The sequence below is a fragment of the Octopus sinensis genome, linkage group LG9 (assembly GCF_006345805.1).
Source record: "Octopus sinensis linkage group LG9, ASM634580v1, whole genome shotgun sequence".
Classification (NCBI taxonomy): Eukaryota; Metazoa; Mollusca; class Cephalopoda; order Octopoda; family Octopodidae; genus Octopus; species Octopus sinensis.
Window position 1 is genome coordinate 93717472 of NC_043005.1, and position 18261 is coordinate 93735732.

General features: G+C 37.3%; 1 protein-coding gene across 2 annotated transcripts in view; it reads left to right on the top strand.

Annotated features, from left to right (window-relative positions):
• LOC115215839 (DNA-directed RNA polymerase I subunit RPA2) overlaps nucleotides 1–18261 on the top strand; it is a 75020-nt gene that overhangs the window by 17111 nt on the left and 39648 nt on the right. For both annotated transcript variants that reach the window (XM_036506171.1, XM_029785169.2), the window contains exons 8-14: nucleotides 184–282; nucleotides 6781–6876; nucleotides 8646–8722; nucleotides 13160–13303; nucleotides 13434–13487; nucleotides 15400–15517; nucleotides 16854–16938. In XM_036506171.1, coding sequence (XP_036362064.1) covers nucleotides 184–282; nucleotides 6781–6876; nucleotides 8646–8722; nucleotides 13160–13303; nucleotides 13434–13487; nucleotides 15400–15517; nucleotides 16854–16938 — 673 coding nt within the window. The remainder of the gene's footprint in view (nucleotides 1–183; nucleotides 283–6780; nucleotides 6877–8645; nucleotides 8723–13159; nucleotides 13304–13433; nucleotides 13488–15399; nucleotides 15518–16853; nucleotides 16939–18261) is intronic.

Consider the following 18261-nt stretch of genomic DNA (forward strand, 5'->3'; position numbering starts at 1 on the left):
GCACGACTAAGGCTAACAGTTTTCTGATTTTATATCTGTTGTCAGCTCATTGTTTGAATACTCTAACATTTCTGTTCTTTTTAGGTACTTCTTTATCAAATAAGGATTAACTGAAATTAATTGAGTATCACTGGTATTATATTAAAACATAACAGAATTTGTATTCATCTCATTCCTTTATAGCCTTTATGCATAAAACAACCATCATTGAAGAAAGGCGGAGAGCTTTTCACTGAATATGCTTTGAAAATAAGATGTCAGAAACCAAATGGCTTTTCAAGGGTATGACAATATTTTGATTTTGTTTAGTAAGTGGTGAGTGAGTCATTAACATACTGGTATTCCAATTTACTGGTAACATTTTCATAGCTACCATATTATATTCTGAAGACAATTACATTACCTGGTTATCATCACTCAGTCTTTAAACAAAGGGAAATATCATCAAGGTTTTCTACCCTAAATGGTTGGTCAGGAAATGAACATTAAGTTGTAAAATAGAAAAAGCATCTGTGCATATTGCCATGCATTTTAGAAGTTGACATAGAAGCATGTGGTTTGGTATTCAGCTTCTCTGCACAACACTATGAGAAAGTGTCTTCTACTGGGCCAACCTAGGCCTTCTGAGTGAATTTGGCATTATAGCTATTAGGCCCCCATGATGATGACGGTTTGTGTAGGACCTGCACTCTTTGGAAATATTGATAGCAGAAAGTTGGTGCCAATGTTTATCACAAACTCAATGAACAACATACCACAGGCTTTTCTATTAATTCTCCATCTCTTGGTTAATTGCTTTCGCTACAGCTTAGAACCCAACCCACCCTGGTAGGCTAAATATCTACCTAGGCACCAAACCCCAAATTTCTAAGTCCTTGTGCATATATATATATATATATATATATATATATATATATATATGTTTTAACTGTCACCAGATAAGTAAAGCACTGCTGGTGTTGACATTCTTTGTTGCTTTGAACATTTGAAGACTTGTGGAAAATCCTTTATCTGAAAACCCAAATGAAAGTTCATGACAGGAAGAGCTTCATGCTATAAAATTCTGCTCAAAAATCAATTTCCTGTCCAAGCCAGGTTAACAGAAAACCAGGCATTAAACAAACACACACATAAAATATTGGTCATGTTAAAAGAAGCAATAACTGGAGTCTGCCATTGAAATTTTCTGCTTTTAAAATAAGTCTGTTCCTTATTATCGAAATATTCTCCTGTACTACTCAAGAATTAATGATTTTTAGCTATATATAATTTATTTTAACAAATTCAATGTTCTGTTGTTGAAGAGGAGAGCAGCATTTGGTTTTAGCTAACACCATCTCTTGGAAGTAATGTAAGTAAAGTTATTCATTCATTAGCCCTAACGTTATCATCACCATCATTGTCTTGATGTCCACTTTTCCACACTTGTATGAGTTGGACAATTTGTTGAGGCAGATTTTCTATAACTGATGCCCTCAACTGTTTCCTAGCAAAGTATTATTTCCTCATATGACAGACTGGACATGAAGGATACTGTGTTGATCATCATCAACTTCAATTAGCATCTGTTTTCCATGCTGGTATGGGTTAGACGGTTTGACTGGTGCTTTCTATGTGTTATTGGCCCGGTCACAACTAAGCTTGATGTGTCTTCTCAAGCACAGCAAATCACCAAAAGTCTTTGGTCACTTGTTATTGCTTCTGTGAGACTCAACATTCAAAGATCATATTTTACCACCTCATCCCATATCTTCCTGGGTCTACCTCTTTCACAAGTCCCTTCCCCAGTTAGAGGTTGTCACTTCTTTATGCAGCTGTCTTCATCCATATGCATCACATGGCCAAACTAGTGCAATCTTCTTTCTTGCATGCAACATCTGATGCTTCTTGTACCCAATTTATCTCTTGAGACACACTTTGTCATGCATGCACACTGACATTGCACATCCAACAAAACATACTAGCATCATTTCTTTCAAACCTTCGCATGTCCTCTGCAGTTACAGCCCATGTTCCACTGCCATGTAGCATGGTTGTTCGTACACAGGCATCATGCAATCTGGCTTTCACTCTGAAGGAGAGGCCCTTTGTTGCCAACAAATGTAGCAGCTCTCTGAACTTTGCCCAGCCTATTCTTATTCTAGCATCTATGCTCCAAGAGCAACCCCTTTCGCTGCTGATTTGGTTGCCTAGGTAATGGAAGCTATCTATTACTTCAAGACAAGGACACACACACACCCACATGCATATAATATGTGTGTGAATGTCATCATTATCATCATTTATCTTCCATGATTGCATGGGTCAAACAGAATTTGTTGAGGCTGGATGCCCTTCCTGTTGCCAACCCTTACCTGTTCGTAAGCAAGGCAATTTTTCTCCCTCTGGGCTAGACTTTTTTTTCATGGAAGACTGGAAACAAACAACCTTGCTTTTAAGGTGATGATGTTCATTTACAACTATCATATGATGTCTGGGCATCGGTGCCCCTCCCCCACCTCCCAACACGTTTACAACAAGTTTCTTTCTGTCTACCAAATCCAAATCCACTCAGAAGGCTTTGGTTGACCTGAGAATATACTAGAAGACACTTGTCCAAGATTCCAAACAATGCAACTGGACCCGAAACCTCATGGTTAGGAAGCATGCACAGTCATACCTGCTATTACATTTTCTAATTAGATATGGTGTATTTGCATAAATTACTTTGTTGGTAGATCTTGATGTTGTATGTGTGACTAGCATCATTTGTATATCTTCACATATGTTTCTCACAGATACCTCTGTCTCTTAACACCTACCAAATGTTTGAATATAGAAACTGATTTCTTTTTTTTTTTAATAATGATACACACCCAAGCAGCCAATTGAGTGTTAGGAAATGACAAAATGTATTACTGTCAGAAACCAACTACCAAAAGTAAAAGGAATGGACCACACACCACCTGGCCCAAAACGGAGGTACGCAGATGTGGTGCGTGCTACAAACCGCCAACATGTTATTGAAAGGGCAGCTGCTGAACAAGAATCTTTTTTGTGCATGGCACAAAAGATTGTACAGCAGCTAACCTGGCTCCATCAAACTCAAACTCGCAGATGGGACTATCCACAATACACAAGACCGCCACAGCAAATAGACCCAAGGTGGACACCGCCGGCAACAGTATACACCTCACCTCGATGCTCCTACTGAACATCAGAGGACTGCTAACACTCAGTAATAGGACAAAAATCCTGTTCTTGAGAGACTTTGTTGCATGCAATCAAGCCTTATGCATAGCACTTACGGAAACACACCTGAAACCGGACATAGCAGGATGCGGAAATACACATACCACAGTATGTTGTACTACGGACCGACAGAAAAGAAAGGAGTCATGGAGGAGTTGCTATGTACATCCGTGAGGACCTCACACCCCAGATCCTTCTGTCATACTCAAACTCGGTGTGTGACATACTAATTGTACATATAAGGCAACTTGGTGTAGTTATATGTGCTAAATATCACCCTCCAGATGCCCCAAGCCATGTAGGCAAGTTTGAAGACTGCCTTATAAAAATAGAAGAAGTTCTAGTCACATTAGAACAACACATAAGTGTACTTCTTATGGGAGACTTCAATCTACCCAATGTCAGATGGCCCGAGGGCCTTTCTCTCCCAGGAATGACACGATGTGAACGAGGACAGGCAAGGTCCCTCCTGAACCTCATCAACATTCTGTACATGGAGCAAGTAATACTCCAACCAACCAGGGCAGGTAACATACTGGATCTCTGCTTCACAAATAATATGGATCTCGTCCATAATGTGAAAGTGATGCCGACACTACTCTCGGATCACAACATGGTAGAGCTGACCATGTACGGGCCAAAGGAAAGCATGGACATGCAGCCTACAAGAAACTCTCAGAATCTTTCCAGCTTGAACTTCCATAAGGCAAACTGGAAACAAATTGAGAAAGAGATCCTCAAACAAAACTGGCCTGAATGTCTATCCTCGCCAGACATCGACATGAAACTTCAACAATTCATGTCTGTAATGCAAGCCATATGCTACAAATGTGTCCCAGAGAGAAAGGCCACTGTACACAAGAGCAAAATCCCTAGAGAGAGGAAAATTCTAATGAGACGGCGTACAAAAGTTTCAAATCGCCTAAACAAACAAATTGAAAGCAGTGAAAAGTCCCGCCTGAAAATAAAACTTTTGGAAATTGAAAAATGTCTGCAACTCTCCCATGAAAAAGATGGAGCAGACAAAGAAGCCTGGGCTATATACAACATAAAATCTAACCCCAGAGCTTTCTACAGGTATGCCAAAGAAACAGCTACAGTTCACTGTAGGATAGGGCCACTCATTGAAAAGGATGGCACACTCACAGGAAATCCAACGAGGGTAAGTGAAATACTAAATGAGCAATTCAAGGGTATTTTCACTCCACCCCTAGGGCATTTTCAAGTCAGCAATCCAACTGACTTCTTTACCACTGCAGATATAAAATCAGAGGCAGCGATGATTGATTACATCAATATAAAGGAAGACGATGTAATAAAGGCTATTGATGAAATGAAAACAAACTCAGCTACTGGCCCCGATGGATTCCCAGCAATCCTTCTAAAAGTATGTAAGAGAGTCTTAGCAAGACCACTGCAGTTCCTCTTTCAGAGCTTCCTTGCAACTGGCAAACTTCCAAGAAAACTGAAGGAAGGTAAAATATGCCCTATTCATAAAGGAGGTAGCAGAGCGGAGGCCAAGAACTACAGACCTATCTCTCTGACCTCACACATCAGCAAGGTCGTGGAACGAATAGTCAGAAGGAAACTAATCACCTTCCTTGAAGAAAATGACTTGCTGCCTGACACCCAACATGGTTTCCGACCAGGAAGAAGCTGCTTAACTCAGCTCCTACAACACTATGACCAGGTGCTGAAACGACTGCTCAACCACTCACATGTAGAAGTCATGTATCTCGACTTTGCAAAGGCCTTTGATAAAGTCGATCATGGAATGATATGTCACAAACTGCGTTGGAAAACTGGGAGAATGGCTTCATGACTTTCTGAAGGATAGAAGTCAGGTGATAGTAGCCAACTTCCATTAACACGCACATAGTGAGCGGTGTTCCGCAAGGCACTGTTCTGGGACCACTACTGTTCATAATGGCCCTCTCAGACATGCCCTCAGCCACGCAGAGAGCCACGATCACAAGTTATGCAGATGATACAAAAGTTTCACAGGCAATACAGAACCCTGAAGACACTAAGCACCTGCAATGTGAGCTGGACAAAATATACAAGTGGGCTGAAAAGAATAGCATGCAGTTCAATGCTGAAAAGTTTCAAGCTTTATACTATCAGCATGCAAAACTAAATGCAATACCCAATAAATACACTGGACCTGGAGGGATTGCAATCCCAGAGGCACAATCAGTGTGAGACCTGGGTATTTACATGAATGATGATGCAACCTTTCATGTGGATGTTGCTAAATTAGCAATGAAATGTAGGCCGCTGACCGGATGGATTCTTAGAACCTTTAGAACAAGAGACCAGGAAACCATGATGGTCCTCTGGAGGACACTTGTCCTAAGCCACTTTGACTATTACTCTCAGCTATGGTCACCATCCGGTGTCAAGTTAATCACAGAACTTGAGGTGATCCAACAAAGTTACACGAAGAAGATAGCCTCTGTGCAGCATATAAGCTATTGGGAAAGATTCAAGAGATTGAGGCTCTATTCCTTAGAGCGTAGGCGAGAAAGATATGCCATAATATACATCTGGAAGATCCTAGAAGGACTTGTCCCAAATTTTGGCATCGAGAGTTACACAAATGCCAGAACTGGGCACCACAGCGTGGTGCCTAGGACTCCAAATTTGCCATCAAGATGTAGGACAAGATACTGTGATAGCCTGGGCTTCCGAGGCCCACAGCTCTTCAATATCCCCCCGAAGAACCTAAGAGACCTGCATGGGGTGGGTGCAGATGTCTTTAAAATGAAACTGAATCTCTTCTTGTCAGGTGTCCCAGATGAACCAACTTCACGGCAGGAGGTGCAGATGAGGGCAGCTGCATCGAACTCTCTCATGCACCAGATGGCATTTGCTAAAAAGCATTCGTGAAGTAAAATCATGTAGCAACACCAAATGGCAGTGCCCCAGCTTGGCCACAGCTTGTGAGCTGAAACTAAATAAAATAAAATAAAAAAAATAAAAATACTGTATTTATTCCAGTTCATTGTGTTCTGTGTTCAAATGTTGCTGAGGTCAACTTCACCTTTTCATCTTCCAGGGTTGTTAAATAATGTATCGCCAGTCCAGTGTGATAGACTTGTGGAAACATTCAAGTATTAGACCAGATGTCATGCAGTATTTGTATCCAACCCATTGCATTCTGAGTTCAAATCCTGCCATGTTCTACTTGGGTGGTAGACTTAATTCATTACTTGATTTTTAATGCCACCACTTGGCACCTTTGGCTGTCACCACTCTGTTGATAGCATTTGGACTAAGTCTCTCATTGGAGGATACCTTAATCCTACCAATACCATGAACACTACTTTCCCCACTCACTGAAAGGTCAAAACAAAAAAAAAAGCCCACTAACTTTACTTGATGAGGAATTTAGTTATCATTTGGTTTTGTTGGTGCAAATTATTTCTTTTGATATAGCTTGGTGTGGAGTATTATTAAACTCAAAACCTGTGACATTATTAAGCCATGTAATTTCTCAAATTGTTAACGTGGAATCTGCTAATCACTGTTTTATCTTTTCCTTTTCAGGAATTGACTTTTCACTATCTCAGCAATGGTTGTGTCCAAGTTTCATTCCAATTTTCTAAAGTTTATTACATTGTGCCAGTTATGTATTTGCTGAAAGTAAGTGTAATCAATTTTACTACGTAATAGACAACACCAGGTCTGCTCAGTGGTGTGTCATCATAGCTATTCAATGTTATAAACTGATAGATCTCTTACCATATTTCTGTTGAAATATGCTGCCTTTATTTCAGTTAATTTTGAAAATCATGAAAAATCTCGGTAAAATTTCTTTGTCATTCAAAGCTGGTGTTTAGAACATGAATTTTTGTTGGAAGAATTTTAATTTAGTCTTAGTGAAAGGTTTCAAATTCGATCCGTTTGAAACAGAAAGGTTATACCATAAAACCAGTAGCAATCTTAGGTGGGTTGATATAAAAAGGGTTAAATTGAAACAGAGACCTATAAAATTAATGTGAGATTAAATGATGGCATATTATGGTAAGAAATATTGCAAGATGGGTGGATAGTGGAATCAGTTGAGCATCAGATAAAACACGTAGTGGTATTTGATTACCTTTTGATTTTAAACCTAGATCAGGTTCACTGCGCTTATTGTCTATCATCATCATCATCTGCTTTTCATGTTGGCATGGGTTAGATGGTTTGACTGACACTAGTAAGCTGAGGGCTGTGTCAGGTTCAAATCCAACTTGGCATGGTTTCCCTCAGCTGGATGCCCTTCCTAATGCCAGGGTACTTTTCACTTTCCAACAGCACGGGGGCCAGTTACGTGGTGCCACCATTGGCCATGACTACAATTTCACTTGGCTTTTGATGCATCTTGTCAAGCACAGCCTATCACCAAACATCTTGGTCACTTGTCATTGCCTCCATGAGGCCCAACATTCGAAGGGTACTTTTTATGTACCTCTTACATTACACCGACATTGGCCACAGTTACAATTTCACCTAGCTTCATGGGTCTTTTCAAGAACGGCACATCACCAAAGGTCTCAGTCTCTTGTGAGGCTCAACGTTTGACAATCATACTTCACCAACTCATCCCATGTCCTCTGCCTCTTCCACAGGTTCCCTCCACTGATTGATAAATAAGTTTTGGGGCAGTGGGTGTTGGTTGATGAATTTGATTATTCTCTCGAGATTGCTGCCTCAGTTTGACCATTGTCCTATAACTGGAAATAAAAAAGCAAATGTAAAATAGAAATGGTGTTGCAGTGTCCGTTTGGAAAACTGACCCCACCAAATATATAAACCTGATTCTGTTGGCTTATTGTGGGATGAGTGGTAGTTGTACTGTAGAATAATTCCTAAAGAAACCAAACAGTGCATTAACAGGTGAAGATTTGTTGAATATTGATTATTGTTCAGAAACCATATTGAAATTATGCCTTTTCTAGTGGAGAAAGTCAGCAGTTTTGAAGTTAATTAGGGACAAAGTTGTTGGGTCTTCACTTGACAAAATTATTTGGATTGTATCTTCAGTAATATTTTTGCAGCAAGACTACATTTCAATCCTATTCCAGAAGTAAGTGTCTTGCAGCATTTCTTCTTGCTTTGCATTCTGGATTCAAATCCTACTCTCATCAACTAATAAAGAACCAATCAATTAACTGGAGCTGATGTCATTGTCATTTGTGAGCTTTCTTCCTTAACCCCCAAATTACTGCTAGTTGTACCTAAATTAGAAACAATTATTATTACAAACATAAAGCATGCTTTCATACATTAAAATATTTCCAGCATTTTCTGAAAGATTTATGCAATTAGTTTGGAGAATTTCATGAAAGCCACAAGAAACAATGGTTTGAAATGTTTGTCTCTCTTCAGTTAATTTGATTTTAATTAGTTTTTACTTTTTCATTCAGGGTTTGCTGGATGTCAGTGATAATTATATTTATGATGAACTTCTCAAAGGCAATGAAAAAAATTCTTTTTACAAAAGGTAAAGAAATCTTTACACCCTTATACATATACACATTCATATACATAAACATGTGTACATATCATATATGTTAAGTATGTGCATTTACATTCCATGTTCTCCCGTGAAATGCATTGAGCAAAAACTAGTGACATTTGTTGACATCCCCTGCTAGCAAATTTTTTGCAACTCTGCATGTTTGGGGACAGTGGAATGAATAGAAAATTCATTACTTGGAAAATAGTTAAACGTTAGAAATAGGAAAGGATGATCTCAGGTAAGTTGATATCAAAACAATTCCTTAATATGTATTCATCCAGTCCATGTTAGCATAAAAAAACAGACATAAAAATCTATGAAGGAGCAAACAAACTAATATCATTAATTCTCTGTTAATCATTCAATATTGTTGAGTGTATTATTTAGTATTCTTATTTTGATTCTTTGAAGTTGTATGGTAACATAAGTTTCCCATTCCTTTACACAATCCTTTGCATTTTATTGAAAGTATTTTTGGTGGGGTGGCTGAAGGGATTGGGTGGAAGAGGGCAGATAAGGCAGTGCTCCGTAGTCTGCTTCTCTAGGGAAAAACATTCACATCATGACAATTGCTAAGCCCTTGCAACCCTTACAGTTGAGGGGCCCCATGTTAAGATCAAAGTACGTAGATAAATCATCTATTTACTGGATTAAGATGTTGGACTATTTTAACTGAAAATTTCAAGAAATAAAATGTTGATAATACATTGTACCTGCAAAAGTTCTTGTAAAAATATTACATTGTATCACAAACGTCCCTACCTAAATAGGCTTTGCATACTCTGGTCCTTATTACATAAATTGAAAACGGAAACTCAGTTTTGTTGATGCAACCGAATTGTGCCCAAAGTTTAAATTTTTGATGAACAGCTCCTTTTATTAAAACCACTGAAATAGGGTGACAGGATTCTTTGGTAGCAAAATGTAAGCATCCATGGTGACTGTCTGGAAAATAAATTATTTGAAATGACATTTGAAAAAAAAGCTCCATAAACGAAATGTCTCACTAAATGAAGCAATGGACAGAAATAAGTTTAATACATGCATTGCATTTTAAAAATTTATATTTCACTGCATGTTCTGTAGCTATACTTACATCCACACATTACACTTGTATGTGTGTCACCTGTTTTTATTTGTCATAACCAAATACATGTAGGCCAACATACATATTTGTACTTGTTGATAAGGAGCTAAGTATTATGTGTGTATGTAACATTTGTAAATATTGCATTAATTTTATGCAATTTTTACTGAGCACCTTGTGTTTCAGATCTCAAGTGATGTTGTTCTGAAAGCATGAATCTGGTGCACAAAAGTGCAAAAAATGAGAGAAACTGGTAAATGACAGGAAGCGTATGGCTGGAATTATGGATCATTTCATGCTACCATATACATCAGTGATATTACTATCATCGAATAGCAATGCACCACAGCCCGGAGAAGACGGGCAAGCAAATAATGATGGAAACACCAAACAACAACAAATGCATGGATGCGATGAAATTTCACAGCAGGTTACTAAATTTTTAGCAGCGAAGGGAAATGCAAAGGACTTATATGATGCATACTGTCAACAATCCTATTTACCTATTGCTGAAAATATGGTTGTGCAACAAGAAGCAATCACTATCACTACTAACCCTGCATCTTGGCTAGAAACTATATCTGATGGCATGCGTATTCACATTAGGAAACTTGGAGCTGTTCAAGTAAAAAGGTACAAATTTTCTAAATCAAAAGAAAACTGCAGATTCAATCCTGACTTCTATTCTAAGATGCTGCCAAATGGCAAAAAGATGGTTCGAATGTGGCTTGTATATTCAATTCAGCATGATGTGGTTGTTTCTGATGCAAGCTGTTTGGTCACAGTAAAATGAGACTAACATCTGAAGGATTCAGCAGTTGGGAATATTTGAGCAAGTCCTTAGAAGAACACGAGAAATCAATGGACCATAGACAGCACATGATTAAATGGAAGGAACTTGAATTTCACCTTAAAACAGCCTCAACTCTTGACAAACAGGCGATTGCTTTAGTGGAAAAGGAGAGCTCATTACCGCGTAGTGTTAGAACGAATCTTGGCAGTTCTGTTTTTAGTAGAGAGGAATATGACCTTTCGTATTGTTTCCGATAGGCTCAATGTTCATCGTAATGAAAATCTTTTAGGCAAAGTGCAATTGCTTGCAAAGTTTGATCCCATTTTGGCAGAACCCCCTGCGACATATTCAAAATGCAGAAACAGTGGCTCATTATTTGGGAGTCAAATTGACCTCGCTCATTTCTGACTACATTTTGAAAGAAATGACCAATTGGGTGAAGGCTGCTAAAAATTACAGCATTGTACTCGATTGCACGCCATCAGCCATCAGGAGCAAATGACCGTGATCATCCGTTTCTTCGAACTTCAAAGAGACAAAACCAAAATCAAAGAGTTCTTTGTTGGATTTTTGAAAGTTGCTGACACAAATAGAGCCAGATGTTTTGAATCACACTTGGAGAAGCTCGCTTTATTGGGGTTGGATCTGATGGATTGTAGAGGCCAAAGTTATGATAATGGCAGTAATATGAAGGGAAAACATTGTGGCATTCAAGCAGATTCTTCAGAAGAAGAATCCATGAGTGTTCTCTTTACCTTGTATGAATCACAGTCTAAACCTTATGTGCGATGCAACAAGCTCATCAGTGCTGGCTGTCTATTTCTTTGGTTACTTCAGTACGTATATTCATTTTTTGCAGCATCAACTTTTAGATGGAACGCTTTGAAGGAATTCTGCTCCATCAGACACTTGCCGGGAAAGTAAAATTGGAAGCATAAAAACCCTTCGATTCAAAACTAAGGACATCCACAGCACATTGATAAGCATTTGTAATGCTTCAAGAGGCAAAGAACCCAAAGCTTACTAAGAAGCGAATGCATTAGTTGCAGAAATTGCTTCCTTTCGCTTCCTTCTGTGTTTGGTAAATGGTATGATCTGCTAATTGACATCAACAAGGTCAGCAAGCTACTTCAGCATGAAAACATGCAAATTGACGTTGCCCAGGAGCTTATCTCATCCACACAGTCTCTGCTGCGCAGCTATCGAGAAGACGACATGTTTTTCTCATCAGTAGTCAATGTCGCAACCGAATTATGTGAACAACTGGAGATACTGTCAGAGATGTCAAGTGAAAGGAAACATAGTGTACCACACTACTTTGGATATGAAAGTGAAGATAAACCTCTTGTTGATGCTTTGCAAAATTTCAAAGTGCATTTCTTTGTTCACGCAATTGACGTTGCTCTTGTCTCCCTTGGTGAAAGCTTTGACATTCTGAGCAAGCACAATGACATCTTTGCGTTCCTTTACAACATTCCTTCACTGAAACACTGAGAAAATCAGAAGCTATTGGAACACTGAACTAACAGTACGTACCGATGAGGATGATGTTGTCAAGGCAGATATTGAGAAGACAGAGCTAGCAGAAGAGCTTCGTTCACTTTCACATTTTCTATCACCTGAGTGTAAGAAAGTCCGTGATGTGGTCGATTATATTCAGAAATCTGGCCTTGTGGAGATTTTCCCTAGTGTGTTAGTGACTTTGTGAATTATCCTTTCAAAGCCTGTGAGTGCTGTATGTGGAGAGTGCAGTTTCTCCAAATTGAAGTTGATTAAATCATACCTGCAGTTTACTATGGTACAGGAAAGACTTTGTGGATTGTCGATATCTTTTACGTGCCAGTGGCATTAGGAAGGGCATCCAAATCAAGATTGGAGCCTGGTTCGCCAGCCCTCAGTCAAAATCGTCCAACCCATGCTAGCATGGAAAGCGGACGTTAAACGATGATGATGATGTTGATGATCTATTGAACACAAACTTTCATCTTGATTATTCTGAACTGATTGATGATTTTGCTAAGTGAAAAGTGTGCCATGTTTGTCTTTGAAAGTTGCCTGGATTATAAAAGTGCTCTTTTATTTATATCTGGAAGTTTTACTTATTGAAATTTGTAAGAGACCTAAATAAATTTAACTTGTACTTTAAAGATGTTCTTTAGGATAATGTGAAATATTGAACTGCAGATAGAATAAAGTAAAATATAATTAGGAATTAAAGGTGTGTAGATTATGAGTTTTGATTGAAGGGATGGAGCCTCAAAACAAAAAGTTGCAGGGGTCCTCTAAAAGTCACGCCCTGTTTCACATTGCAATCCTTATCAAGTAACACTTGATATTACCTTTCAAATTCTACCAAACACTCTGAAGCGAAGATGAAAGATAACAATGTCTGGAAGTTGCTCCTCATTCTGGAGCATTAATTGTATGAATGTTTCAACACTTTGGTCTCCAGTGGCTTTACCTCTCAGTCACTGAGCCTTTATCATCATTATTGTCACCTTTTATTATTTTTATTATTATCATTAATATCTTATTTCAGCTGTATTATATTTATGTTACGTCAACTTTCCAATGAAGATCTTCTTAGTCAGTCAAGTGTACTCAAGTATCTGGGTAGTAAATTCCGTGCTATGTACAACAATCCCTGGCTCAGTGATGAGATAATGGGTGAAAGGTTATTGAGGTAAGTTGATCACTTTTGTATTATTTCTACATGTGCATGTATGCATATACATGTTGCATATGTTGTAAACTGCACTTCTTCCTGAACATGATGCAGCTTTTCTTAATTTTTAATGTTTTGTTCTTTGTAGCGATTACATTTGTATCCACCTCCAGTCAAATGTCGACAAGTTCAACCTTCTTGTGTAAGTATTCCTGCATTTTTGTTATTTCAATTCTTATCCTTCTTTTCTTTAATCCATTTTGTTGCATTGTCACTATACCGTTTTGTTAGCCCTGGGTCAGCCTCGATTGAGCACAGCTGTAATCAAAGATCTTCCAGTCTTTTTGTGTATTGAAACTACATTGTTCAATGTGTTTCATTTTAAAGAAATACATTGTGATTTTGTTGCTATTTCGATCTGGTTAGGTGGCCACAGAGTGGCACAATTGTGAGTTCAGTATCATCATTCATCTCGTGTATTCTATTATGGAGTTTAGTTCAAGAATGTTCAACTCTTTCCATCATCATTTTAATGTCTACGAGACTTCTGGCAGTTTGCTGTGCTTGAGAAGACACACCAAGCATACAGGCATATTTTCTACATTACTCTCTCAGCAGAGAGATCCTAGTTTTGTAAGTTCATGGGTGCTGGTGCCATGTTAAAGGCACCCAGTCCACACTCTGTTAAGTGGTTGGCATTAGGAAGGGCATCCAGCTGTAGAAACCATGCCAAAACAAACAAACGGAGTCTGGGCAGCACTTCAGCTGACCAGATCCTGTCAAACTGTCCAACCCATAGCAACATGGAGGACACATGTTAAAAGAGGATGATTTTCTATGCTTGCATGGGTCAGATATGAACATGTGGAGCTGAGTTTTCTATGGCTAATCTACCTGATATAACCCCCACTTGTGTCCAAGGCAGGAAGTAATCTCCCAGTCTACCAAACAATAAACAGCCCAGACATGTTTGTGTGAAGAACTGGAAACAAATGACACTATGGTCGAGCTTTTTGCTTTCAAAGATCTCAAAGCCTGGACATGCTCTCACAATGGACTGCAAGCAAACACCAGTAGCAAAGCCATTGTTTATATGTGTAGACAAAGGAAATACAAGCACACATGAACACACACAAACATACATGCACACGCATGTGTGTAATGGGTTTCTTTCAGTTTCCATCTATCAAATTCACTCACAAGGCTTTGGTTAACCTGGAGCTATAGTAGAAGACACTTGGCTGAGGTTCTTTGCAATGGGACTAATCCCAAAACCATATGATTAGGAAAATATATAAGACACATATATATCACTTTTTTATATATACCACTTTTGTCAATGTATTTACTGATGTGTATGTATATATGTTTGTGTATATATATATATATATATATGAATGGCACAATCATATGTACCAACTTTTCAATAGTAATTTTTCACAACTTTGGGAATATCTTTCCAATGATATTTATTATAATAATTAATCGAATATATAAAGCATAATTTTCAGGTAAGTTCTGTATTTTTATTATTAATTAAAAATATACTGTATATTGCTATTTGATATTTACATGTTCCAATGAATTGTTACTTTTGCCATAATTAACTCCATCCAATCAAATGGAGGTAACATCATTACTATTTTTGTTATTGGGTAACCATTAATTGGCTCATATTTTACAAATTTAAAGTGTTTAACCCTTTAGTGTTCAGATTACTCTGTCAAATGTGATGTTTGGTTATTTAAAATGGTTTGAATTAATCATGCATTATCTTGTAGTTTAGAGATTTCAGTGATGTCATTTTTTAGTTTTAGAACGACATGGTAGGGCTGAGGTGAGAGGTGAGATCTGGTCAGTTTCAATATAAAACAGGTTAAATATTTTGGCCAGATATGGCCGGTTTGAATGCGAAAGGGTTAAACAGCTAATTACATACTTAATGGTGCCTTTCAAACTTCAAAGTTGAAATAATATTGTCTTGTCTTTAATTACTTAGTCTATTTCTGTAATGGTTTATTCATTCATTCCAACTGGCTAAAAATGATAGCTATGGTAAAATATAAAACCAGTTAATATACATAGTTCATAAAATTGCTGTAAATTCTTTGCAGTTACCTGGTTAAAAAACTGTATGCTTTTGTCCGTGGTGAATGTGCTGCTGATAACAGAGACAGTATAATAAATCATGAAGTTTTGGATGCTGGTCGCCTGTATTCCTTGGTACTTTTTGTAAGTATTTCTGTAAATGTTTTACCTTTTTACATGTTTCAGTCATTGGTCTGTGACCATGCCTCGAAGGGTTTGGTCAGGTTTTATTTTTTGAAATTTGATACTTTTCCTATTGGCCCCTTTTGCTGAACTGCAAACTTATAGGAATGTAAACAAATCAAAATACTGGATCTCAACCAGTGGCAGAGGGCACAAACAGAAAGATGGACAGACATACACACACGATGGACTTTCACACTGTTTCTGCCTACTAAATTCACTCCCAATCCCAAAGCATTCGTCGGTCTGGGCTATAGTAGAAGACACTTGAACAAGGTGCTCTGCAGGTGGATTGAACTTAAAATCACATGGTTGCAAAATGAGCTTCTTAACCACACAGCCATGCCTCTGCCTGTATATTGACTTTATTTCAATTAATTTTGAAATTCAATTAAATATCTTTATCATTAATAAGCTGGTGTTTAGAACATAAATTAACAAGAAATCTCAATGGAAGGTTTTCACTTAGATCACTTTTAGCATTCAGATTACTTTATCAAATCTATTCCTCTTGTTTTCAACTAACAATGTTTTATTTCTAGAAAGACATTGTAGGATGGGTGTGAGAGGCTGGATCTGACCAGTTTGAATGTAAAACAGAATGTTTGTGCTGGGTATGGCCAGTTTAAATGCTAAAATGTTAAAACAGGAAGTTTTTACCATAGAATGAGAGATGGCTGCAGGATGTATGAAAAGGTTGACACCAGAAGGTTTAATTCTTCACTGCTCTTTAATGCATATTTCAAAATGACTTTGAAGCTTTGTACCATTTTCTTATCTCATTCTTTACAACCGAATTGATTCTCTATATCTGTGAATTCTATCTGTACAATATCATTTTTTGCTTATAATTTCATCTTTTAGATGAAATATCAAATAAAATGAAGCCTCTCAAATGCTAATTAAATTATTTTAGTTGGCTTCTGAAATTATCATCTCACTCCAAATGTTGCTTTCGGGATTTTGATTTCATTTTTGACTTCAATCTGTAGGGGTGCTGTCTAATCCCAGGTCAGCCTTTATGAAGTAGAGTGTCATGGGTTTTTCTTTTTCAGACAGTGTAATAAGACTACGTTACCCAATATGTCTTTCCTTTCTTGAAATGGTAGACTGCATCGCTCTGATTTTTGGAACAGGTTGGGATTACTTGGTGGCCTCGCTATTGTGGGTGTCACAAAAACATATATATATGATATATATATATATCTACACACACACATAGATGTGTACTTTTACAGAATATGTGTATAAACTTTTCCAGTTTGTAGTTCTAATGTAATTCTTCATTAATTTCCAGGACAATTTGTACAAATGGTTGCGAAGTATCCAATATGAAATCAACAAGTTGCTCTCTTCTAAAAGTTACACGACAATAACTCCTGGTATTTTATCAATTTCTTTATTTTATACAACTTTCTATGTGTACTATTTTGAATGATTTAAGGATGGTGGAATGTCCATTCTGTAGGGTTTTGGACTAAATATCTAATCCTTTAGTTTTGCCCCCTGCTCTCGAAGTTCAGATTGGTTAACTTCTTGAATATGGATGTCTTGAAGCTGACCTTTGACCTTTTGAACAAAACAGAAATGATGAAATGAAAGAGAATGGAAACCTCTTGCATATGACACACAATATATTTAATTATAAGCATTGTTTACTATGCTTAATTAATTAGACTTCATTACCATTTTAGAGTATCTCTGTTTAATGATGGCTGATATAAATGTTGGTTGCTTTCTCCTCTCATGTTTTACACTATAGGGAGAGAGAGAACAAAAGAGCTACAGAGAGAGTTAACATAGGAGGTGCAGGATGAGTGCACATACTTGGCTTGGCAGCAGGCAATGAATAAAAGAAAGCTGCACACACAAACACACACAGAGTAAGAAAGAGGGAGAGGCTCATAGAGCCAAGGGTGAGGAGAGGGAGTAAATGTGAGAATAGTTGTGAGAGGAGGAAAAATTAGTTTTATTTTTCGTGTAAGGTAATATATATATATACATATATATATAACAAAGTGAAGTTGTAAGGTACCGCACGAGTGGAATTATATATGAAAGAATGTTTGAAAATGCAATTTTAAAAGATATTTATTCACTTGACCGGTTTCACTTTTTTAGAAAAAGATTGTCAAAAGTAACATGTAAAAGCTTTGTTGTGTTAGGTACTGGTTGTCACAAAATATTATTATCAAAGAATGTATATATATATATATACATTCTTTGATAATAATAAGAACATGTTAAAAACAGTTTACAAGGCAAAATCTTGGGAAAATATTAAAAAGTTCATTAAAATATTAGGCACAAAAAATTACAATACATATATATATTCTTTGATAATAATAAGAAAATGTTAAAAACAGTTTACAGAAAAAATCTTGAGAAATTATTATAAAGTTCATTAAAAATATCAGGATTTCATTAGAAATCATGTTTGTTTGGAAGTATTTATATATATAGAGAAAATTATACGTTCAAAAAGGTCATATTTTGGTAGTATATATATATACACAGGAGATATAACATGATTAGCATTAGATCTTCCTTCTGGCTCAACTTCTATCACTAAGTCTCTCTGTCTGTCTCTCTCTCTTACTATTTTTCTTTCCATTATCACCCCCCCCCCCCCCCCGCTGTTTTCTCTCAGTCTCTCCATTACTACCCTCACAACAATAAATCTGTTCTTCCCATCTTATTCTCAC